The sequence below is a fragment of the Solea solea genome, chromosome 2 (genome assembly GCF_958295425.1).
Source record: "Solea solea chromosome 2, fSolSol10.1, whole genome shotgun sequence".
Lineage (NCBI taxonomy): Eukaryota > Metazoa > Chordata > Actinopteri > Pleuronectiformes > Soleidae > Solea > Solea solea.
Window position 1 is genome coordinate 30,341,226 of NC_081135.1, and position 25,049 is coordinate 30,366,274.

At 39.8% G+C, this 25,049-nt stretch overlaps 1 protein-coding gene across 7 annotated transcripts in view; it reads right to left on the minus strand.

The window, feature by feature from the left end:
* The window catches only part of lrp1bb (low density lipoprotein receptor-related protein 1Bb), a 230,466-nt gene that overhangs the window by 121,590 nt on the left and 83,827 nt on the right, over positions 1-25,049 (minus strand). For all 7 annotated transcript variants that reach the window (XM_058616557.1, XM_058616592.1, XM_058616582.1 and 4 more), the window contains 5 exons: positions 9,408-9,527; positions 8,654-8,782; positions 6,179-6,436; positions 5,132-5,294; positions 966-1,188 (listed from right to left, as the gene is read on the minus strand). In XM_058616557.1, the coding sequence (XP_058472540.1) occupies positions 966-1,188; positions 5,132-5,294; positions 6,179-6,436; positions 8,654-8,782; positions 9,408-9,527 (893 nt within the window). The remainder of the gene's footprint in view (positions 1-965; positions 1,189-5,131; positions 5,295-6,178; positions 6,437-8,653; positions 8,783-9,407; positions 9,528-25,049) is intronic.

Below are 25,049 nucleotides of genomic sequence, written 5' to 3' on the forward strand. Positions count from 1 at the left end.
AAATTAATAAATTAATGAGCAACAAACCATTCAAACACCTCTCTCTCTCTCTGGAATTTGCCTGAGTGCTCTAAACACTGTAACTTTCCAAATGCTACTTCAAAGGGTGTACATACTGTGTTTGCCTTTTTGCCTTAGCACATGTAATGAAATTGCTCGATCTAATATGATGACAACATCAAACAAACAGGGTCAAGACAAAAACAAACAAACAAGCAAGGCTGTTACAATTACATGGAAAGCAATATTATAGACGTAGTTTATTGGATCCACGCACGGCACGGCTCCCAGGTTTGATCCTGACCCTCATACTAAAAATAAATGGCGAGAACATAAAGAAGTCACATTGTGTTTTGCAGTGAGCAAATTGAGCCGAGTCTGAGGGAGGCGACGTGAATACACACTTAAAAATGATCAGCTTTTTGCACAATGTGAAAAATAAACGTATTGATACAACAACATAGCCTCCGATCATTGATCCTATGGCTATGACAAATATACATATTTTTGGATTGGAATAATGGTGCAGGGCATTTTTTCATGCAGTGGCAATGGAGAGTGTTATTATGCAAAGAGCACCTGCATCCACAATCTCCCTCCTCATGAAGAGTGAATATTGCGTCTAAGTTATTTAAAAAGGATTTTTAATGGCCTCAAAAGTGTACTACAGGGGAGAGGCTATTGATATGCTCATTACGAAGACAGCCTCACATGCGCTTCAGTTCCTTCAAGTTAATAAACCCACTATCCTCCCCTTCACAAGTCCCTTTCTATGAAAATGAAGCCTGAAGTGTACGAGAAAATTAACACTGAAACACCCTCTCATCACAGTCTCAAATGTGTCTCAAATCAGGAGGGAGACAGCACTGACAGACAAAGCCAATTGTCTGTTCAGATTCCCGTTTGTCCATTGCAGAGCACTTGGAAGACAAAAGCAGCCATCACCAAAAAGATATGATACTTACTTGGCTCCCATGGATAACGGTATGCCTGTTCCCGCCCTGATAGTCCACCACCTCGATGTAATCCAGGTAGGCGTCGGCCCAGTATACCAGCTTCTTGACCACGTCCAGTGCCACGGCAGTGGGCTGCTCAATTTTATAATCCACCAGCCGCGTCCGATTGGTGCCGTCCATGTTGCAGCGCTCCACCTTGGCCACGTTCCCATAGTCGGTGAAGAACATCATTCTGCAGAGGGTGCGAGAGTTTAAATGATCACAGGATGTTGCATATACAGTTGCATAACACGCAGATGTGTCAACACAACCCAATCCATGGACATTGATTATCTAATTTACAGCATTTAATGCATGGGAGGCCCACTTTTGCTGTGGTGTAGTATTTCTACTACTACTACTAATACTACTGCTGCTATATGTATGTGATGAAACCTTTCATGTGCCAAAAACACCATAGTCTACCTTTAGTAATTTCACAATTCCTATTTTCTTCTTTTGTTGAGTTAATCAAGAAATGTTCAGTGCATTAAAGCCACCAATTATTCCAAATTCTCTTACATTTCTTGAACACACTACTTAGGAACAAATCTGTTTAGTCACACCGGTTCTTGCATTGTCGGCACTAATAGTGAACCTCAATCAAACTTTATTTATATAGCACGTTTTATACAGGACAATGAAACTCAAAGTGCTTCACAGGATAAAAACCACAATCAAGGATGATGTTCAACACAGCCGCGTTGCATCGTAATTAATAGTTACTGCAGTTTGAGGAGATGCGTCAAAACACTGCATGGAAATGTTGAGTTCTTTGATATTGTTTCAATTAAGAATTTCAAGGAGATACATTCAGGTCACTTTCATCATAACCTAATTATTCCATTAAGAATGTCTGCAGAACTGACTTTATCAAGCAGTACTAATATAAAGCAGTACGTCAATTTGTACATCAGTTACTTTCATAGATGTTTTCTTTGTAAAGGGACTTTGTAGCCTGACAACTACACATTTTTTTCTGTTGGTGCTCATTCTTGAAACCCAGAATGCATCCCATTGTATTTGGAGGAACTTACAAGTATAGCATCAGCACCATTCTAATCTAATCCCAGGAAGCCATCATTTGTATGCCACATGGAGGTGCACCTGTTTGGGGAGCTGGGCTCCTTGCTGACTCTGATAGTTTTTCAGCACAGCCTGATCTGAGGTTCAAAGGGCAGCCCACATCAGCCCTGGCTTGACTTGTGCAGATAATGCAGGCTTCCCACTGCTCTTTGGCGGTTGCTCGTTATCGCTGGAGCTCTGTCCTCACCGCACCACGGTATAGGACAGCATGGCCAGACCTCCATGCTAATTACTGGATGTGCAGACTTGGCAGTTTTAAGCACTTTAAGTGACAGCACATGAGATCTTTATGTTACTTAAAGGACGTTTCAGTTATTGTCTGGTGTTGTTCAGTCACTGCTGGAAGAAACAAATTAGACTTCATATAGCACCTGTTTTACAGGGATTACAGTGGCTCCTGTGTCTTTCAAAATTGACTCTCAGTCCCACCTCGTGGTTTTTTGAGTTACTAAATGGTTTTCACACAATGTCTATCATTTTATGTCTACTCACACACTCCGAGCTCCTGCATAGCTCGCCTCTTAATGCTCCAGAAATTACCACAAAGGAAATGGCCACTGCTGCTCGTATTGCATTTGCCTCCATGTCGTCTCAACAGTGAAATGAAACAGTTCAATTTTTTTTTAACTTAACATTCCGCTCCCCTTTACGTATGACTTTTTGATGAATATTTATTTCAACATCGTCTTGTAGTTAGCACATTTTCAGTTTTTTTTCAACCGGAGGGGTAACAAATTACAATATAGTTGCATCATTGCCTACAATAATGATTTAAATGTGTGTCCACTGATCTGAAACCCTTCTCATCAGAACAATATTGTTAGGCAGTGGCCTACTGCAAATCTGGAACGTGGAAATGTGCCACAGTAATTCATATAATCTGGCCAATAATCTGTCACCAGTCACAATCATGTCTAATGAAAGCCATCGTTGACTATAGCTTATCATAAATCAACACTTATCGCGACTATAACAAGAATATGGAAATATTCCTGCATAACGTGACTTAGTGAATGCCCTGATTTTTCCACAGCACAAACACAGCAGTATTTCAGATCGCTCAACATTAGATGGAAAGTGACTGAGACATTAATGGCTTCAACAGGACAAATGCTTTTGCCTAATGTTTAATCTACAACTGTCATTAAATAAAAAAAAGAGTACAATTTCTAGTACTCAAAATGTTACTACATAACATAATCCAGACACCAATTAATTTTTTCCAAAAAAAAACCTAGTTGGTTAATAATATGAGTAAAATATAAAAATGATTTTCAGGGCACACAGAGCTGAGTCAGTGGTGCAGTGCTGATTTGAAACATTGAGTGCAAAAAAGCTATACGTTACATAATATGGGCTCGACTTTATTAACTTTTCAGACATAAAGTACATTAATTCCTGTCCGTCACAGGCATAAACTGAAGTGAGAGTCACAGTAAGCTTCAGTTTCCTTTCAGGCAGATGAGGATTTCAGCCAATGAGCCAGAAAAGAAGACTCTCAAAATGCTTCTCTGTAGCAAAGGTGAAATGCCTTACATGCAATGATGGGAGGCAGGAAGTCAAATAACAATAAAAATGGAGTGCCAAACCAGAGCACATTCTATAAACACCTCCACACACCATGCTTCCATAACACCCCCTTGATTTCTTTTGTTTTCACTCCATTGCTCCAGGCTGACATACCTCTCTCTCTCTCTCTCAGGCTCATTTTATTTTTTTTTCAGACAAGAAAACAGAAACAGCAGCAACCACGTCTCTCAAATTAGAGGAAGGAAGACGCCTTGAAAAACCTGTGCGTCTTATGCCGTCAATCTCGCCCGCAGGCTGCATGTCCGGCGGAATGTATCCACGGTACCATCCTTCCGTACAAACAAAAGCACGAGGTGAGGCGGTGAAGTAGAAACTCTAGCGCACAGCAAATTTACCATTAGCCATATTGGTTTCCAGTGGCTGACCAACATTTAAAGAAAATACAGAGACGCTGCCGGCCAAATGGAAAAACTGTCCATGCCATTAAGGAAGTGGCGGCTAATTATTTCATTAGACCCACTGGGTTGTGACCAAATTGTTGAAGTACGGTGTAAAAATAAACTCAAAATGCCCGTATTCCTGACTTCAACCTTCAAATTAATTACGTGTTAAGTTATAAATATAAATATGCGATGTTTATTTTTTTACGGAGACTGATCATGACACAGTTAAGCAGAATAAGCGTTCACCAGCCAGACGCTTCCGATGTCACTGCTGCCTGGGAGAGTTTATTAACACGCTAACACCATATCAACACGTCTGAAGAAGCATCTCGGATGAGAGGTGAAATTGAATGACTTTTGGACAACTATGAGAATCTACACAAACAGGTGTTTACTTAAAAATGTATTATTATGATTTACATAATCACGCCATCATTAAGGATTTTTGCTCTTGTGCTCTTGTGCAAATGTGAACCCGTTATCAGCAGCACAGTCACTGCAATTTCTTTTCAAAACCTAATCCTATTTTCTTTTTCTTTTGCACCACAGTTCATGATGACACAGGGACTTTACCTTCATTAAACCTTCATTATCCAACGCCGCAACGTTGTCAACCACATGCTGCAAATGTGTCAGTTTGCACTGAGAGCAGAGTGGAAAGATTCTATTACTTTACAGGTGCTACGTTTGTTTTTTTGGGGGTTTTCTTTGCGCGATCTCTGCTGAGGCAAAACCCCTGATATGGAAAGTCCTGCAGGGGAATTTTCTACTGAGGGCTGTGGGGGAGAAATCAGTGAATACAAATGAATGTCTAGACAGCAAGAAGCTGTCAACAGTCATCCACCAAATTACACAGCTCAAAGAGAGAAGGGCTGAGTCAAAGGACAGGGAATCATTTAAATCCCTTCATTGTAACTCACTCATATTCTTCCCGACAAATCAATTGTTCGGCATAGTGACTTTTTTTTTTTTTGCTTCCTCCGTGATTCTCTCTTAACAAAAGATGCATGATGAGAAATGAACTTTGCAGAGTTTTCAGAGATGGTGCATTATTGTATACGGCTGCAGAATACTCACCCCATCAGAGGATCCAGAGCTATTCCTTTAGGGTTGAGTAAGTCCAGTTGTATGACAGTAACACATGTTACCCCGCCATTGTCGCACACGAAAATCTTGTCAGTGACCCGGTCAACAAAATAAAAATTGCCCGTCAACCAATCAATGGCCATCTGCTCCACATCTGCAATGGAACGAACCACAGTTAGAGGCCTGTGTAAAACGTTAGAATCTACATTTTCCAAACAAAAAAAAAACAACTAAAACTATTTTAACAGAAGCTGCAGACACTGAGCTCTCTCAGCTTAAATCCCCGAGTGTTTTAAAAATCCAGGAAATACAATGCTCTAAAACTAAAAATATTTTCTCCACTAATATCAAAACCCCAATGGTGCAATGACATCATCATCATCATCATCAGGGATATTTTAAACACATAAGCCCCCCAAAGAGATTCCCAGAAAGCAATAAAAAAAAGGTTTTACAGAAAAAGTAGCACTTGTCATGGTGAGCAAATGCATCTGAACGTGTGAAATCCAGAGAGAATCCAGATTAACAGGGTTAATTAACCAACTTCCTTCTAAAAGGACAGGAAGCCTAATGCCTAACAACCCAATGTTTCTGAAATCGGCAATGAGCAGCTTAATTAAGGCTTTGACAAAAAAAAAAAATGTCAGAAAGCATCTACAATTATTGTAAAATAGGTTTGATATTTGTCAAGATCAACCGAGGAAAAAAAGAGCACAGTCTGAGAAGCAGAGTTTGTGAAGGCTGCGCGTTTGAAGGACAGCTGTGGGAGGAAGGCATGCGACCCAAACCCCTGAGTCTAACCTGCCTTCAACCGCAAAGATAATGATGAGACAGAGAACCGGAGGTTACAGGCTAGAGTGTGAGACAAAAAGGGAGAAAGTGCCAGATGGGTAAGCGTGTGAGTGAGAAAGTGCCCGGGTGGTGTCTGTGCCGTTACGTAATGTGAACGTGTTGATAATAGGAGAACAGGTAATTACTCAACATGATAAGGGATGTCAGGAAAGGGAGTGTATATAAGGATTGCAGCTGAAGACATACTTTGCAAATGCTGTTGTGTTCTTATTTCCTTTTCCCGTGTGAATCCGCGCAGATTTCTTGCTTCAGCACATCGGAGTTGCCCAGAGGATTCTGAAGACAGGACCCAGCATACGGTTTCCTGCTTGTGCTGGAAATCCAGTGCCACAGTTCCATTTACACTCAAGGACCTTAGGGGTTTGAGGCCCGTTCCATTTAGGCTGGTGATGACAATACGATCTGCGCCTCCAATGAGAAGCACTGGGCGGCTGTCACCAGGATCTGGAGGAGCAAAAATAGATCGTTATTTTCTTTGTTGATTTTTTTTTTTAACTCAAGAATCATCAATAGACAAAGAGACCATCAGGAATAGAGAAAATACTTTCTAAATACTGGGGAAAAAATATATTTGGGAACAAACACAGGAAAGCAAAAGGAAATGTAGCAGATAAGTCATGATTAAAGAGTCCTTCACCATTAGAGGTAGGAAAAAAAGGATCAAAAAGACAGAGAGAAAGGGTGTAATTTCACACTGGACGAAAAAGCACTAAAGCATTTTTCTCCCAAAAACTATCTGAGTTGAACTAACAACAGAAACTTTGACACTGACTGAAGAAATTGAACTTTTTTTCATGCCTCCCTGCTTGGCCTCGTGGCAAGACTGTCTGCGCTGGTGAAACTGAGAAAAGCTGCTTGATGGGATTAATTGACCATGTACACTCTGACAACAGCCTCGCCCCTCAAAGATGACCCTTACTTCTTCGTGATCTTTCATACTCCTTCAAGTCAAGGGCTACCCTCGGAATTAGACTGAATGACCCTGAAAAAACTGCATGGCTAATGTCTCAAAATGTAAAATGTATAAATCCGTATATATTTTTTTAACATAAATCATATTAACACCAAGCATATCACAGTATTACGGGGTAATGTCACTCGGAAGCCAGAGAATCAGCTTCTTTGTCACCAGAAAGGGAAAAAGTGGCAGAAATGCCTATACATAGTTTCCATTTCTTTGGCCTGTTTTTGGACATTGAGACAAAAACTCAAACGAAATGTTATTTTAAATATGTTTTATATTGTGGTTTGTGTACAATTACAGCATTTTTTTTTTAAAATAAAACTTGATTAGTGATTACACTATTTTATCATGCAGTAAATTGTAAATAACTGCTTGCCAAATATTAAAAGTTATTCTGGAAAATGGGCAGAAGCACTTAGTCTCAGGACATTTTCTGGCCCTTTTATCGTTAAAATAAGCAAACAAGTCCAGACGGACATTTGGAGGCTTAGGTGTTAAAGGGTTCAAATGTAAAATCTTAAAATTAAAAATAATATTTTACATATTTATTTAAGAAAAAAAGAAGCCCCATTCTTTTATTGTGCAGTGGGGAGCGTGGTATTTAACAGCCGTTAAACACAAGTACAAAAGTCAGAAAGCGCAAAATGAAGACGGCATGAGCCCATCAGTAAAGTCAGATTTACAAGCGGAGGTACAATTTCAAAATAAATAAAATAAAATAAAATAAAATAAAATAAAATAAAATAAAAAGGGAAATCATACCTTTTTCTTCACTCCAAACAAAAAATGAGAAGTGGTTGAATCAAGATCAAACTGTGTCTAAACCCCACAAATAATGCACTGCAGGGTTTTTCCCTTCAATCTTACGCTTGGCACATTAATATGTTTTCATATCCTGCTGTTCCTCATCATCTGGCCTTAGAGAGCGCTATTTGGAATTTATATTCATAAGCTTTTACAACTAATAGTAACCCCACAGTTATCCCGGTCCCACTATTGCTCTCTGCTAAATTAATATTAATGCGTGTGAGCATTGGGTTCAGTTAAGTTTATGGGTAATCATATTCAGTTTATTCCTGGTAGGACACCAGTCACATTGATTAAAAGCTGCAACAGTCGTGTTCTCCCCTGTTACGCGTTTGGGGCCTCCAGCTATCTTAAACCCCATACTGTATATGCCACTGAGACAACACCTTAAAAATCAGCTTCACTTTGTGGTTCAACGCACTACACAAACATATACTACGCAAAGGTTGATCTCGCACTTATGGACGGAGGACCACCAAAAACAACGCGTCTTTTGGTCGTTTCGTTTCTAAGTGTGCAGGTTTAGTCACCGGGACAAATTTGCCATGTGCATCAGGCATTAACATAAATCAGGGTGACACTGGGCATTGCCTCCGCACAAAATACTCCAGACTGCTCCCACTTAAAGTCTCATGCTCATTAATTTTATCATTATCCTGGCCTGACCATGTCTACCCGTTCCCATGTGGGTGATAGATGTGGTCACTGCTAAACCACATTAATCTTAAACCAAACCAACGGCGGTGGACACCGCGGCGGCGATAAGCTCGATACTCCTCTCTCGTTGAACAAAAAAACGTAACCTTGTTTATTATTATTATTAGAAAATGAAAAAATACATGCCATATGCAGATGAAGTCATTTTCCCCGATTGCGAGTGTGCCGCTCACCTTGTTTGGCTTTGCAGGATATCCTGTCAGGCTGTAGGATGTATCCTTCTGTGCAGCTGCATCTGTATGACCCGTAGGTGTTCGTGCAGGTTTGGCTGCATGCGCCATATATGGCACATTCATCATGATCTTATGGAAAAAGGAAAGGAGTCATTTGTAACAAATTAGGTGTGCTCAAACATGACCCAAATACATAAAGTATACTTAATGTGGCCTCACTCTGGAACCTCAGGCATAATTACTTTTATAACCAATGAGCCTTTTTCGGAGTCGCAGCACCCTATAAATGACTCTCTCACACGTCTCCGGCAAACGGGATCAAATTCAGGAGGCGCCGCTACTCCGTTCAAGCTTTTTCCTCAATTAGAATTATGCAGTTTTATGTCATGTCGTGGGTATAAGGTATGTGCATGGTCCAAGTAAGACCCTACATCTCTCACTTATTATTATTATTATTATCATTAATAACACTTGTCTTCCTTACTGGCTGACTGAACTCACCCTGTGGCGCATTAGAGGAGTGTAATACTGAAAAGAAAGAGACGGAGAAAAAGAGAGAAAGTGTGTATTCTATATGTTATGACCCGTACATGAGGCCCTGCAGACAGATGGTTCGTTTACACCCATCCCCCACTATTCATCTGAAGGAAGTCTGACCGAGGGGCAAGAGGAGAGATTGGTGTGGGGAAGTGAGAGGAAAAGCAAAGAGAGCTTCATAGCGTCATATGCCCCCACCAGCGCCACAGAATCCTACCTCTGCAGCTTGTCCCGTCCTCGCCGACCTCGAAGCCGTCAGCGCAGAAACAGAAGGTGCCGTTTCTTGTCATGACGCAGCCGTAGCGGCACCTGAGCTCGTGGCAGGCTGACAGGAGCTCTACGGGGGGAAAAAAGAGAAAAGAGGTATGAAAGGGTAGGTGGAATGGGAAATTACTTTTTGATTTTCCCCTTTTTTTCTTGGCTCTTTCACTCTCAATTGCTCCCTTGTCATTTGGCAAAGAAAAAAAAAATCAGCTGACCTATGAGAGTTTTTGGGCCAGTGTTTCTTTCTAGGATTCACGTAATTTTTCATTTTTGTCCTTGTAATGTTTGTATGTGTGAAAAAGCATGTTAATTGGTGAATTTCACATACAAATACAGTGGACATTCCATTTTTCAAGTGGAAATGGCAATTAAAAAGTAAGTTTCAAAAATGTCCATACAAATCGTAAGTGAGTAATGTAAGACATGCGATTAGGAGGATTAAAACTTATTACGAGCTTTGCCAAGTCACAATCATGACACGTTGATTGACTGGTTTCAGCCCTCAAGAAATGCCAGGATTTTAATTCCTCGCATATTTCTCTGAATGTTGTGACAAGTCTTTGAAAACGAAATTGAAGAGCAACTAATTATAGCACGATAAATGTTGAGCAGAATAAATGGCACAAAGAAAAAGCCGCAATATAAATATTTAGCATCAGCTTAAAAAGTTACAAAAATGCTGCTGCATTCAAAATCATTTCTTGACAGGGTGTATTTAAATTGAACAGCACAGTGGGAGCTGAATGACAACCTTCCACTATCATTGCCTTCTGAATTAAATCTCAGGCACCGGGTTTGATTTTTCAGGATGACGCGATATCGACGGACGCTTTTTAAACAGTGCATTTTCAGAAGTTGTTTTTTTCATTACAGTATCACAACCACTACTCGCGAGCTCACTGACACATTAAGATGGATGGAGTGGCTGAATTGTTTGGAGAGCAATATATGCTGTAAATCTCAGTGAACGCTGGTCGTAGCGCAATGTGTCAACTGATAATCATAAAAAAAAAAGTTTTATAGTGAAGAGAAACAAGAATGCAGCTTGTGACAAGCAAACTGGAGCTCGAGACATCCATCAACAAAGAACAACCACACAGGCCCCTTTGCATGGCAGTCATGGACAAATGGACAATAAAAAAAACTACCCATACGCTAAAGAGCTGTCTTAAACTAGGTCAAGGAAAAATATGTGGGGGCCAGCGGCTTCTTGCATCGGGTAAAAAAGTAAAACAGAATCACGATGACCTACAATAGAGTTACAACTTTATTTGTAGTGACAATATAAGGATATCCAAAATCAATGACATACCAAGACTTTTTTTTTTGCATAAGACACAGCACTTTAAAAGGTGACATTGCTACAAACGCAACTTGAACTTAATTAAACAATAATGTGTGAAAGTCCACAGGGCCGGGCTGTCTTTGGCCCCTGGTCACACTTTGGACACGTGCCTGCCTTAAGCGCACGAGTGGCGTCCGTCCCACCGGTGCGCAGTAAGTGCCCTTTTAATTTTTTCGCAGCATAGGTGACCTTTTCATTTTCGACCCTGCCCTTGTTGCAGTGACACAGAGTCAGTTAAATGGAACTCCATCATCATTAAAGTGATCATTTGCACTTTCCTCCAATGACTTTGTCAAAATTGCTGCCGTCCAATGGGCCCCAGTAAATTTCTTGCCTGGTATAAAGAGCCGGAAGTAGCTGTAACGGTGCTTTTTATAACGTTTTACAACAACATATCAATAGTTCCCAAAACTATGAAAACCTAAGATACACTTAAGTGCATACAAATGATTATTATTGATGTTTTAAAAAAAAAACACAAACAGCCTTAAAAAGTGGCATATGAGGAACTGTTTATACAACTGTTTATACAATGACTGAGAGAGGGTTTTCATATCAGGGGCATTTTATTTACGCTAATGGACAACAAGCAGACATACAGTAGATGTATTAAGTGGCCTTTGGTCTTCAATGAATAGAGAGGATACGCTTTGATATTTAATAGTTCTCCTCCCTGGGTCATGGAAAATGTGAAAATGATTGTGGCTCAATAAAGTTTTACACAGTAAATAATTCTGTAGTTAATCATCAGCATCAGGAAATTGTGACCATCGGTTTTGTGTTTTGCAAAACTATAAATACACAAGCATTTGCTCTTTATTCTACGTTTGAACACACGTGTGGACACAAGTCCAAACTGTGGGGAGAAACAGAAACTTTCTCACTCTGTAGCCTGGAGAGATTTTCACAAACAAAGTCATTTTTCCTCCACCTGAGACATACCTCAACTAACCACTTGAAAACAAGGCTAATCTTCGCAGGAAATTGAGTTTTTAAACCACCGCACAATTCAGAAATGTTAGCAGGGGCCTTCTTGAAATGATGATGTTAACAAGAAACAAGAAACTGGAGAAATTGCAAGATGCTGTTGGAGACTTCATTTCCAGCTTTTGTTTGATACAAAAACACTGAACAAGGGTTTTAATGCACATGTGAACACAAAGGAAAAAATCCGATTGTCATTTTCTAGCTTTATCCACAATTTCAAAATGCATCTTCAGCTCAATTAAACAATTTTTACCCTCTGAGAATGAAACGTACAGTCTGCCGATTCACATTTTCTATGTAGTAATGAATGTGACATAACATAACACAACCGCATCCATTTGGAGCTGCATTATCAGCTTCTTTTCAGTGACTTATATTTAGCCAGTAATTAAATTATATGGGTTAATTAGTAACAGATCAGACAGCAGTTCAGCCTAAAGGTTGATCTTTCAATAAGAAAGCAGGATTTGTGTTACATTTATTTTTTTTAACCATTCTACAATTATAAAAATCAGCTAAAATGAGAGTTGCTCAGATATTACTGGCTATGTCAGTGAGCTAAATATCACAACGGTCACTTGATACAGTTTTGATTACAAACCGCATTTTAGATGAATATAAACAACAAACGCGTTAAACAAATTCACAGAACGACGTGTTTTGGACGTTTGAGGGTTATATGAGCGTGAGAGATTGTGGCAGGCATTGGAGTGGACTTCGGGGCATCTTTCCGGGCAAATTTGACTGATTAAATCTCTGGAGGGAAATGACAAAATGGCAAATGTAATCGGCCCATCATACCCGGCACAGATTGAGAATAACCACAATTACTCCCGGCTACAAAGAACCGCACACCATACATTGTCACTGACTCCCATCTTTTTTGAAACATTAGCATTTGAATGGTTGAGTTTAAACAGACTTTCTCTGCCCCATTCTGTCTGCCATACACTCGGAATACACTGTATGTCAATCAAATTCAAGAAAAACAATGGCTGTGTGAAATGAGTTCCTGACTGCCTGGCTTTTATGTACCTCTTCTCTGCTAACTTGGAATAAATATGTGGGTTATTGTGAACGACACTTGACTTTTAATACAGAGACTGCAAGCTTTTGATAGGAAGAGGAGGGAGAAAAAGAGCCCGAGCATGTGTAACGGTGATGTGTAGTGATGCACCGCATTAAGTGATGTCTTTACATTAGGATAGTGTTCCTTCAGTTCCTGTAATTTGCTTTGCTCCGTGCTTGCACGGACGGTAGGTGAGGTGTTATTTCTGTTGCTTTTATTCTGTAAAGAAAATCTGTTTTGCCTTCTAAGTTGTTAAGTGCTATACAAACCTAATTGAGTGATTTATATCAGATGGAAGACTGCTACGCAGGTGTATTGCTCAAGGTTCGTTTCCATCATCGGGGGTAATCCTAAATGGGGATAATCCCCATCATTTCATGCGAGCGACTAGAAATGGCCGTCTCGCTCACTCACATACAGTTATTTTGAAGACTCCATAACGGGAGTCTGCATCCTTCCAGTCATTCAAACTGCTGTCAACACAGCTGAAGGCTTGAGATACTCACTTTATCCTCGGAAAACAGTTCAGTCAGATGTGTGGAAATACTCAAGTCTCAAACTGAAGGATGAAAATAGAACGGGATGCCCCACCTGTAGAACCTGCCACAGGAAATCGCCTCCCATTTATTCACCAAACTCCAGGTAAAGGAAATTAACCAGCATCACAGTCAAATGTTTCACACCGCATTTGTTGTTTAGTTCATACTAATGTTGGCGTTTATCATTATGTCACTTACGTAATGACGCTGTGCACTGATTGAACGGACCCAAATGCAGTTTACTTGTGTTTCTTCAAACATTAATGGCAACATCAACCTGTTTTTTGGTTTTAGCCCAGCGTCCTCCCACTGCTCCATTGACTCCCGGAGACGCTGAGCTTGCCTGGAAGTGAGTTTTTTGCCGCATTCAACCAATCGCAGCAGTAAGAAAGAGCTATTACGTGCCGTCTCACAGAATACTCCACTGGTTTTATTGTACTGAGCTTTTCTGATTATGATTCCAGTGCACTCTTAATAATGAAATGTATATACTGTACATAATTAAACATTTATTGATTGATTTATTCATTGAACGAATTAATCAACCACAGCAACAACAAATGACTATTTAATATCCCTCGTTGTTTAATTAATAGTTATGATACTTAGCATTGTTGTTATTCACTTTAACCCTTTAACACCTAAGCCTCAAAAATTGTTTTGCTTATTTTAACCATTTTGCCAATTTTTCCAGAATAACCTTCAATATCTGGCAGATATTTACAATTTACTGCATGTTAAAATAGTGTATTAACAATTTAAAATTAAGAAAAACAAAAAGTTTTATTTAGAAAAAACACTGTGATGCAAAGTGCGCATACACAAATATGTCGTTATACACTCAGTGTCACACAACTTATTGATGTTGTTGTTTTTAACTATTTAAAAATAATTATCATGATAATATAATATATTGTGGTCAAGGTACATGAAATTGTCATATCGTCTCCTAATTTCAAATGTTGGCTGGTCAAGTATTTTAAGGCGGGGTTTAAATAAAATAAACTAGACACTAGATGACCAGGCACATGAGTCAATAGAGCAGGGCATGCATGGAGCTATGTTTTTTTTTCGTGACAAGCAATTCTCTGAGAAAATTTTACACAAGCTTTTTATAGCACACAGCCTAGAAGCACAGTTGTCATTTTGTTCAATTAACTACCTCTCATAGAACAATTGTTGCGCATGCAGAAACAAACACATTAAACAGTAAACCTAGTCATCCAATACAATTCTCAGAATGTCGAAAACTCAGATTTAAAGTGTTTGACACACTGAAATATGCAGTCTATAGAGGGAGATTCATATTCAGGAGAGAAAGCGCTGTGCTAATTTGCAGTCTACAGCAGTATAATCTGCTATAATCAGACGTATCAACAGAAAGTCAAAAAAAAAAAGAGAACTCCATCTGTTTTCACATAGCGCCTGGATTTGAAGCTGTCTCTTCTGAGGGTTTTGAGAAAGTTAGGATTCCCTCAAATTCTATCAGGGATCTGTAAATGAATATGTCAGAGCGTATGATGTACTTCAATGAACACATGCTAAGAGGTCAAGCTCGCTGTGCAATTCAATGCACACTGTGCAAATGTAGCATATACAGAACGAGTCAGGCCATTCTTTTTTTGGTGTGACAAAATGTTCGTGTGACAAGAAAACCTATTGAAATTAAAAAATATGTTTGTTTTGATGTGTATTTCGTCAGTAAAAGCTGTCCGTTTTCACCAGGGGGTGACTCCCGGTTTGAGGCTAATTTGCAGTATCATTCCACTTCCAACTGTGGTCGCATGTTTCTCCATGTACTGATAGTAGAGAAGTATCTCGATACCCTACCATTAAATATGGCACAACACCCTGCTTCCACTTCCTGCAGGGATAATGGCTGTGCTAAGAGATTTTAGCTTTCAGTGTCAACAAGAAAAGAGGCATTGTCACTACTATGTGTACTCATGGTAATGATATTCTTTTCTCTCTCTCTATTTTTTATTTTCTTATATTCTCTTTTCTAAATGATTGCCATAGCTGTAGTGTTTACTCGTCCACTGGCTAATGGGGGATCCTGAACATCCTGAAGTCATGCTGATTATCCACAGCTTGTTGACAATACAAACACAACAAATTAAAATTAAAATACATTTTGCTCACAAACTTACAAAAAGCCTGTGCTGCACTGAACACATTTTCTAGTTTCCCATGCAGTCGAAATTCAGAGGGAAATTCAATTCATTGAATTAGAAGAGACCGTTTCTATTCCATGTTCTGCACTTTTGTGATATCCTGCTACTTTTGGTATTGTCTTTATGGGTAAAACAGATAACATACAGTATTTCCTTGCAACTGTTTGAATCAAAAAAAAGAATCACAGGAAACCCAGTCATATGATCTAAATCAACTTTAAAATGCTTTCTGGGGTTGCCATTCACGGATCGTATCGTGAACTAACCTGAACACACTTTGCAGGAGATGTTTGAATTAGTCCTGTGAGGAGAAAGATAGTCCGTCATTTTTGGACTTTGCACAAATCTCATTCATAACTGCCAAAGGCTCTTGTTTGAGGTCACTGCTGTTCGATGAGGTTAAGTGACATGTGTGCTGCGAGTCAAAGAGCGCTATAGGTTTCCATGGGAGCAAACATATCTATGAACACATTCTGCAGTCAGTAGTCACAGATAGTTCCCCCGAGGTTAGGCTGTGAGTTGTAATTAAAAACAAGATAAACGAATTTGTGGAAAGTAACATTCGAAACGGCAGAGCGGACAAGAAGACACACATCTAGAGCAACAGCGTAGCAGAAGTTTCTCAGACCTTACACGGTCAGCCAAACAGATGGCAGGGAATGAATGGTGAAAATGAATGCCAAAACAAACAAGAAGTCTGGACAAGAACAGATTAACCCAAGGCTGACGGTTAGATTGCCCCATCTGGCCTAATTTAGGGATGGCTATAGCCTTTGTCTGTGTATGTAAAGCCTTTCCCAAAAACCCTTTTTTGGCACTCCTATTTGATGTGGGAGAAAATTAAGACGCAAACCCGCCACAGAAGTTAGATCCATGGCTGACACAGGGACCTTTAATAAGTGGAAATCCCACCCATAAATTAGGATCTTAACCCATTCTCCAAGTCTTAGCTGTGGTTGGTATTCTCTGGGTGGCATGGCAGACTAGATGGATTTCACAACAGTGAAATTGGGTCATGTATTCTCTGGAGTTCAAACATTCAAGAAGAGTGCACAGGGAAATCTTCTTTCTATAAGATGTGCTATGATTGCAATGACACGTTTTTTTTTTTTTATGTCTTCAGATAGTTATCTGAGAAGCTTAAGTATGTCAGCTTTGATGTGACACGGCGCTGTCCGGATGGTCTAGAAGGTATAATTTTCCCCAAGAAATTGAGCGCTACATGTGCATATACATGTACTTTTCAAAAAAAAATGTAATCCTGGAGCTCAAATGGGGCTCAAACGTGACAGTAAATGTTGATAATCCCTCAAAGCACAATTTGCAGAGGGATTTGGGAACTGGTGCACTGCCAGGATTCTGACATGCCCTTAAATACTGGCAGAAATATCATGGGAGTGGGTGTAGAAATCTTCCGACAAACAATAAAATTTTAATTCTAACCACTCCTGAGGAAGGAAATCTGCTGTAATACCAGATTGCTTCCTCATATTAGGGGAAGTAATGATATGAGTGACAATATCTCGCCCGGCTGAAACAACAAAGTAAGATGCATGCAATATTGATTGCCAGTGTCTGCTGTTGTTTGTGTTTGTGTTGTTTGTGTGTCTGTTTGTAGGCAGTGGGGCCTGGCAGTCAATCAAAAACTGAGTGTTACCACGAAAACAACACTTGGAAATTCAACAGCAAAAGCAAGGACATTAACGCAGAATTCAAGGTACGGTTAATACATAGAGACAAACACTCGGAATTATGTATAAACTCAAACGATATTTGAAATTAGAGCAAATGACAACCTTGTCTCCTCTACTAAAGAGACACTTTGAGAGGCAGAAATGTAATAAATATGTTAATATGTGACAGTTTGTGATAGTTTTCAATTCACTCAAAAAGACAAAGAAAAAGAAATACCGGGCTGTGTTAATGGCTAATGATTTTTGTAAGAGGAGCATCACTTATGAGCTCCTTCAACGTGCGTTTGAGATGTTTTCATGAAAAGCTAATCAAGTGAGAGAATTGAATATTGTTCAGAGGCAGAAGGTGGGGAGAGGGTGTGATTTACTCAGAGGGAAATATAAGCCACTGCACAACCTTTATCTGTATGATTTTTATTATCAGACTATTTGTACGCAATCATGGTGCGTGTTTGCCGAAGAAGACGAACTGAGAGAAACAGGGCAACTTTAATTTTAAACCTCGCACCGGCGCATTATCTGACTCAATAACATTTGGAGGAGGACTGCACAGAGGGCGAACACATAGCCTTTGACAAACTGTGTCACGACGTGGTCATGTGAATATTTTACCGAGCGCGTCTAATCACTTCAATCTGCTGCACGTGTTCCCTGTGAAATCTATTATTTATTTAATATGTCATTATGTTTTGAGGACGTTTCGCCGATGACTTCAGTGCAGATCGGCGATCACGTCCGGGAGTTTGTCCTCAGTGTGTTTATTTCTCCCTGTCTTATAGCGCTGATTTGTACTCGTGTGGGCACAGGCGGACCTCCTCATATAATCTCAAGCAAGTTTCCTCAGTTTTCCCTCGTCTTTGTTGTCTCTTTTGACCAAAATAGACAACCTTCTGGACTGAAAAGTGTTGCGCTACAGAGATTATTGCACAGATGGCACATACAGTCCGTGTGGAATAAAACTGGAGGTGTGCGGAGATTCTCCTGCGACGGATGCGACTTCTGAAAACCCATGTATATGGATGCAAACACAAGCTGATGAGCAATTTGACAAACTGCGAGCTGCAAACACGACACAACATTTTGAGGAAGACAACTTTGCACCTCTTTCAATCACACAACCAGTTCGGCCAACTTTAAATTATAACATTTTGGTAGAGAACCTTAAGGTGGAGGCTGCAATCTTTTTGTTTGTTCAGTGAAACATCCAAACCGAACTACCTTGTATACCAAGGAGAGTAAAGCTCTTGAAGCCCCCGAGAAGCCCTTTCACTGGAGCAATTAGGAGGCACAAGTAAATACTTCACGAGTCTCCTTAGAGCAACCTTCCCATAATGGGCACAGAGATAACATCACTACCAATTGTGTAGTTCAGGTCAAGCTGTCAAAAGGTAACACGATTATAAAGGCATATGGTTGCCTAGATGCAGGAAGTTCTCCCGCCCTTTATAGAGCGTCTTCAAAGTCAACTAAATGCCGAGTTCATGTAAGCCAGTATCCTTTATGAAAACCCTATGGCGAAAGAATATAACTATTATCCACTACAGGATGTTTGGACTAGAGGTGGCAAGCCAGGACAAAGATAATTGAACTGCAAAGCCAGTAGCCTTCACCAAGAATACAAAGAATTCAAAGAAACAAATTACATGTGACTATCTAAAGAAATCACTCTATATTAGAAGAGGATAAAGTGAGTCACAACAATGGCAGTATTGGCCTTCTGATTGGAAGTGAGGCACCTAAAATAATGGTGCTCTGGAAGGTGATTAACAGTAGAGGTGATGCTCAATGTGTTGTTGAAACAAAGCTATAATGCGCGGTTAATGGGCTTCTTAATTACTGTGGTTGCACAAGCAAACACAATCACACTCATTGAATTCCACTGTTCTACATGGACGAGTGCATAAAACAATAAAACAACAAATGGATGGAAATGAATAAACAGAAATTAGATATGTCCATAGAGGACGAGCAGTTCATGCACATCATGCCGGATCGGCCTGACTGAATGGTGGACATTACGCGCTCAAATTCCTTTTGGAGGTCGAGTGTATTTTATCGCCAACTGGCAGAGCAACAAAGAAAAAGTCTCACAATGACTGAAATGTCATTAGGATGCAATTAGTGATTACCTGATGTACAGTATATGACTGAGGCAGACCAGATGCAAATGCATGAGACACCGGTGAACCAGGTGGGACCAGGAAAATGGTATTTACTGCAACATGAAGTGGGGCAACCAAAAACACAAGAGGATTTGTGTTGTGTTTGCCGTTCAACACGGTTTAAGGAACTCTTACATCGATAGAATTGGAAAGTTGTTCCAAAAGACGTTATTTGTAGTTGTGGAAGACACTAAGAGATTGTATTAAGTTTCAATCAAATGCCTCAAAAGTGAATTGGGCCTCTGCAAGGTTCAATGGAACGCTAAGATACAATCTTTCTTTGTCTTGTATTGGAATTCTCCGCCTTGTCCTGCATTATTATGCAGATCACCCCCATCATAATACACAAGAGCCTTCTTGTATAATGATGTAATCAGACTTCACGGGAGGCTTTCACTTAATAATCACAGGTAAGTGGCATCGTTAACCTTTGAAGGGATATGGAGAGGGAAAATGTCTGCCTCCCTTTTTTGTTTTGAAAACACAAAACAACTCGTTTTGACTCGAGACTCCACGTATTTTGCATTTCCACGGTTTTGGAACACGTTTTTTTACTGCGTTATTTAGGTTTTGCACATTTCTAGGAGTAACAGAAACCCGACTACTGTCATAACTAATACCATAACTAAGTGGACCTTCATTTGCATGCGTGTACCAGGTGGGAGAAACAGTCGGAACATCACTTTTATGTGTCCTCATACTGTATGTGTTGATGCCTTAATCCTTGGCACAGACTGGATTAAAATCCACATCTTCATCTTTCTTCTCAGAAATATAGAAAGACATGCCCACCAATTAAATCTCTTGTAGGCAAAGAGTCGATATTACATGGTTAATACATTTTTCCCAAAGACAAAATGCTTGAAAGTTTTAGCAAAACAGGAGAAAATAAAAGATCTGAGACGACCGAACTTCCTTCCTGGGGGGTGGAAACTCCGAATCAGAGCTTACAGTGGGATGAAATGGAATAGGGAGAGCGAGCAAAAGCTGTGGAAGCCATGCTTGTATTGTGAGCAGTGAAGCGGCTCTTTCATTGGCAATGAGAGACTAAGCACATGTTTTAAAAGCTTAAACAGAACACTATAGTGGGGCTTTGGAAAATGCAGTATGTGAGAGAACAGTATTGTGTCAGTCTTCTCCAGCTGTCGACGAGCACTTGTTTTACAGGCCTCATTTTTAAGGTTAGGAGAGTTAGGGAGCATGAATTATATCAATGGAGTTTATGTCAATTGTATTTTTTTTTCTATCTTTCGCTTCCAAGCAGCATCAACAAATGGACTGGTTTTGCTTTAAATGTCAAGCAATTAGGAGCTATTATGAAATGAGGTTATAAATGATGAATGCATTTGTGAGTGGTGCATAGCAAGGAATACAAATACCAGTGTGGTTATGATTGCGCTGTCTAAATGTCAGTGGAGGCAAAACATCCGAACGGTGTGTCTGCACTTTTAATATTTGTCTACGTTTCTTGTACTTTGGTTCACTCAGACTTACAGTAAGGAAGGACATGCATGTTAGTTCAAGTTAGGAGAAGGTAAAAGTGAGAGAATAAGAGGGCACTTCACTGTCATTAAAAAAATTGGTTTCATTCAGATTCCTTTATCTGCAGAATTATTATCCTGACGAGAGGCACAACTATAAATGCACCATCATTACACGGCCGGACATAGCCATTCACTCTCAAACACGATGGCAAGAGGTACTAAAGACTAAAATGGGAGAATGGGAATGGGAGAACAAAATAGGTTGACATTTGGACCTATAATTAAATTTTTATAACACCCCTTGAGAACCATACTTAGGGCCTGTCCACATGGAAATGAGTGTAGGTGAATATTCATTTTTTTTTTTTTTTTTTTATCGTATTGCCATTCCATTCACACTAAAATTTTGGAAGACCAGAAATTTCTTTTTTTTGGAAAACGGGTCCCAGAGTGGGAAAATCTCAAAACGCCGCCCTTGCATTTTCGAAAACAACAATGTCATAGTCCAACCTCTCTTGCGCTGGCATTCCCTGTCTTTATCTTTCTTCTCTTGTGTGTGGAGATTGTTCGGCAGTGTTGCCAACTACTTTCATTGAAAAGTGACTAAAGTCAGCCCTCAAAAGACACTATCGCTAGAACACGTCCTCTCAGTGACATGTGAGTGAGTTGTTGAAGTTTACCGGGAGGAAAATGACGCGTAAAACATTTTCGCAGACTCCATTTGTACTTGAGTGAACAATGCAGATTAGTGATGGTTCTGCACGCGGTCAGTCGCACTGCACATCCACAGCTCGCTCTCATCTGTGACTTTGTGTCGTCTGTGTGGTCACAGTGATTCTCTCTCTCTCTCTCTCTCTGTGTGTCTACAGTCAGACTGACTCTCCGCCTGCAGTAAATACGGCTGGATGAAGTTCACTCGTGCGACAGAACTGGAGATTTCCCTCTTGGAAAGTAGTTAGGTTTATGCCTGAAAGTCGCTAGATTTTGTCGCTCTGCGCTTTTTGGAAAAACAAAAGCTGCCGGGGGTCTGTAAAGTCGCTCAATATAGCGACATAGTCACTAAGTTGGCAACACTGTTGCTTGGTCTGTTTGCTTTATGATAACTTTTCTTTTCTTCTTTTATTTCCCTTTCTTTCCCCTGGCTTGGTTCACTCCGTCTCTGTGATTATATACAGTACATTGTAATGTGTATAACGTCACTTATAGGCCTGGCATATGGTACTATATAGTGTTTTGTGTCATTTTCGACTTTTTCAAAACAACAAAGAAAAAGACAGTTTATGTTTCGATCTGTTTCCGTGTGGATAAATCAACAACTCTCTGGATTTGTGCTTGGTGTTTGATGTCAGATAATGGTAATGCTCCTATCAGCTGGTTTTCCAAGAGTCTTTCTATTTATCACTTTTGTAAAGACATATTTACGAGTGTTTCCCCTACAATTTCGATTGGGCCCAGTGGTACTCACCAATCATAACAACAACCCCTTACACCCCAGTTCATGTGCATCTAAACATTATTTTTACATCAACTTAATAGTCAATATAGCTCATTCTTCTTTTCTTTACATGAAAAACCAAGTTGGTGGTTGAACTGAGCCCTCGTGTGCTTCCAGAAGGACACACACATGCCACATGAATGGACAAAGCACTGTATTGTTAACCACATTGCCATAAAAACTCAGCTCAGCGATGATATTTAATCACCTGTACGAGTCGTAAAGCTAATATTGCATTTTCTTTCCCGAAAATTCACACAAACTCGGCTGTATTTCCGCTTTGTGTTGCACAGTAAACTATCAGCTATGCTATACTTGTGTCACCATGTAAAAAAAAAAAAAAGAAACATAATAAGTAGAACTAATGTGGAAAAAAGCCTTTATAGAACGTCATAATGTATGCACTGCAGAGCCAATTTAATATGTCACCCGATTTTATGAAATACATTTCGGCACGGGTCCATGCTCCGTTGGTGCGAGACACACTGGTAGTACTTCAGAAACTGCTGATCTACTGGGATTTTCACACACACACACACACACACACACAACCATCTCAAAGGTATATTATAGAGGATGAGTCGGAAAAAGAGAAACTGTCCAGTGAGCTGCAGTTCTCTGGGCGAAAAAATGCCTCGTTAATGCCAGAGGTCAGAGGAGAATGACCACGCTGGTTTGAAATGATAGAAAGGCAACAGTAACTTGAAAATCACCCTTGTTACAACTATGCAGAAGAAACTTTCAGAGTGCACACAACGTCAAAACTTTGAAGCAGATGGTGACACATGAAATACGAGGTCCACATGATACCTTAAAGAAGTGGCCGGTCTGTGAGTCGTCAAGGCCGTGACTCTGACATTGCTAATATTGATTTTTTCGGTTTCTGTAAATATCTATCAAATGTTCACTGCTTAAAGAGGTTTTTTCGTGCGATCTTTAGCGGTAAAGCTAAAGATGTTGCCTGTGACAATTAATCAGAATCACTTCCTGAATATGTTGTTTGTCTCTATATGTGGCCCTGTGATGGACTGGTGATAGGATTAGCATCAGAACTAAGCTTTTATTTTGAAAATCTAGGAGACCTAGTGCCATAAGGCCATGAGCGTTAAGTATTTACACAAAGTTTCCACGAGCGACTTTAAAATATGAGGTCAGAAGCTAAATTGTGTTTAGTTAATTATGACATTATCTTATTCAGTGCGAGCAGCAGAGACTTCAGAGATTCCACCGCGTAGCCCGAGAGCTTGTGATTTAGAATGAGCAAGTCTCCTGAAGGTGAACGAAAAGAGTTTGGTGATTTTCCATCAGGGCACCTTCATATCGAGTCCTCTCAGGGAGTTCTGCATGTATATTCATAAGAGGTGGACAGGAAGGGGAGGGGAGGGGGGAAAGTTTTACAAGAGACCCAGCTGGTTGCCGAAAACTTCTCTTTGGTGACCTCGATTTCTGCTGCTTCCTAGTGAGTTGAGTTAGTCCTGTGAAGCATTAAGTGTTCAACGTGTGCTCAACGAGTGAAATCAAACAAGAGGGTTAGGGCCCACACCGCAGCATTGCAGTCCATTAATATGAAGTGAATGTAGGAAAAATAAATGATGAGATTAATTTGTCCTCTGAGAGAGGAGGAGGCTTTCAAGGCAGCCGACGAACGCGTTGCATTACAAGAAGGATTGTTGGCATTCTGATCACAGATACTTACACATCAGTGTCGTTCAGAGGCATCTAAGGTGCCACGTTACCCATCCCCGCGCAAGAGATGTATGGGACGACTTCAGACAGACAAGAAAAGACAAAAAAAAAAAAGGGATGTCTACTATTCACTAGATTAGGACTGTTGAGCTCACAGTGAAACCCAGAGCAATAACGTAAAAGGCCAGACATTGAAGAGAAGCCAACGGAAATGAATCAGTGGTAAAAACAAAAAATATATAAAAAATAATAATAATAAAATGTCACAGGGTTATTTAAGAGAACCCACAATGTCTCAACGGGAAGTGCAGTGCACACAAAAGCCACGGCGACTGCATTTTTGGACATAAAACGAAAAAGCATGATTACAAATCCAAAATGTGTCTTAAGGAATTTAACCACACTGTTTTTTTGGTGAAAGTATGAGATAATGTGCAATAAAAATTAGATTGAATTTACATTATGGCTGTACCATAAGAGGTTAGCTGGATTATGAGAATTTAAGTCACAAAGGTCACCTTAAATAGGAGCAGTTGAACGGTGACGTGTAGGTGTATGTACATTCATTAACATTAGTACAATTCCTTTATTCACTTTGAATAAAGGAATTGCTGTCCTCACATTCTGTCTATATAACATTCTGACCAGGACAATAATATATATAATATGGAGTGGTAATGAGAAGTGAGATTATTTATAAAACTGAGTGCTAAGTGAATAATGCATGTTGTAAAGGAGGACATGAGGACATTTGGCGTAACAGAAGGCGACACGAGGGACAGAGCGAGATGGAGGCAGATGATGTGCACTTTACTTATTTTTAATAATAACAACATTAATAACAATAATGATCATTTTACTCTTGACTTGCAAGTAAAACTATTCCAGGAAATCTTTGTCGTCAAAATTCAGAAAGTGTAAGGAGTCATTTTCATGAAGTAATACTGATAATTCCACTTT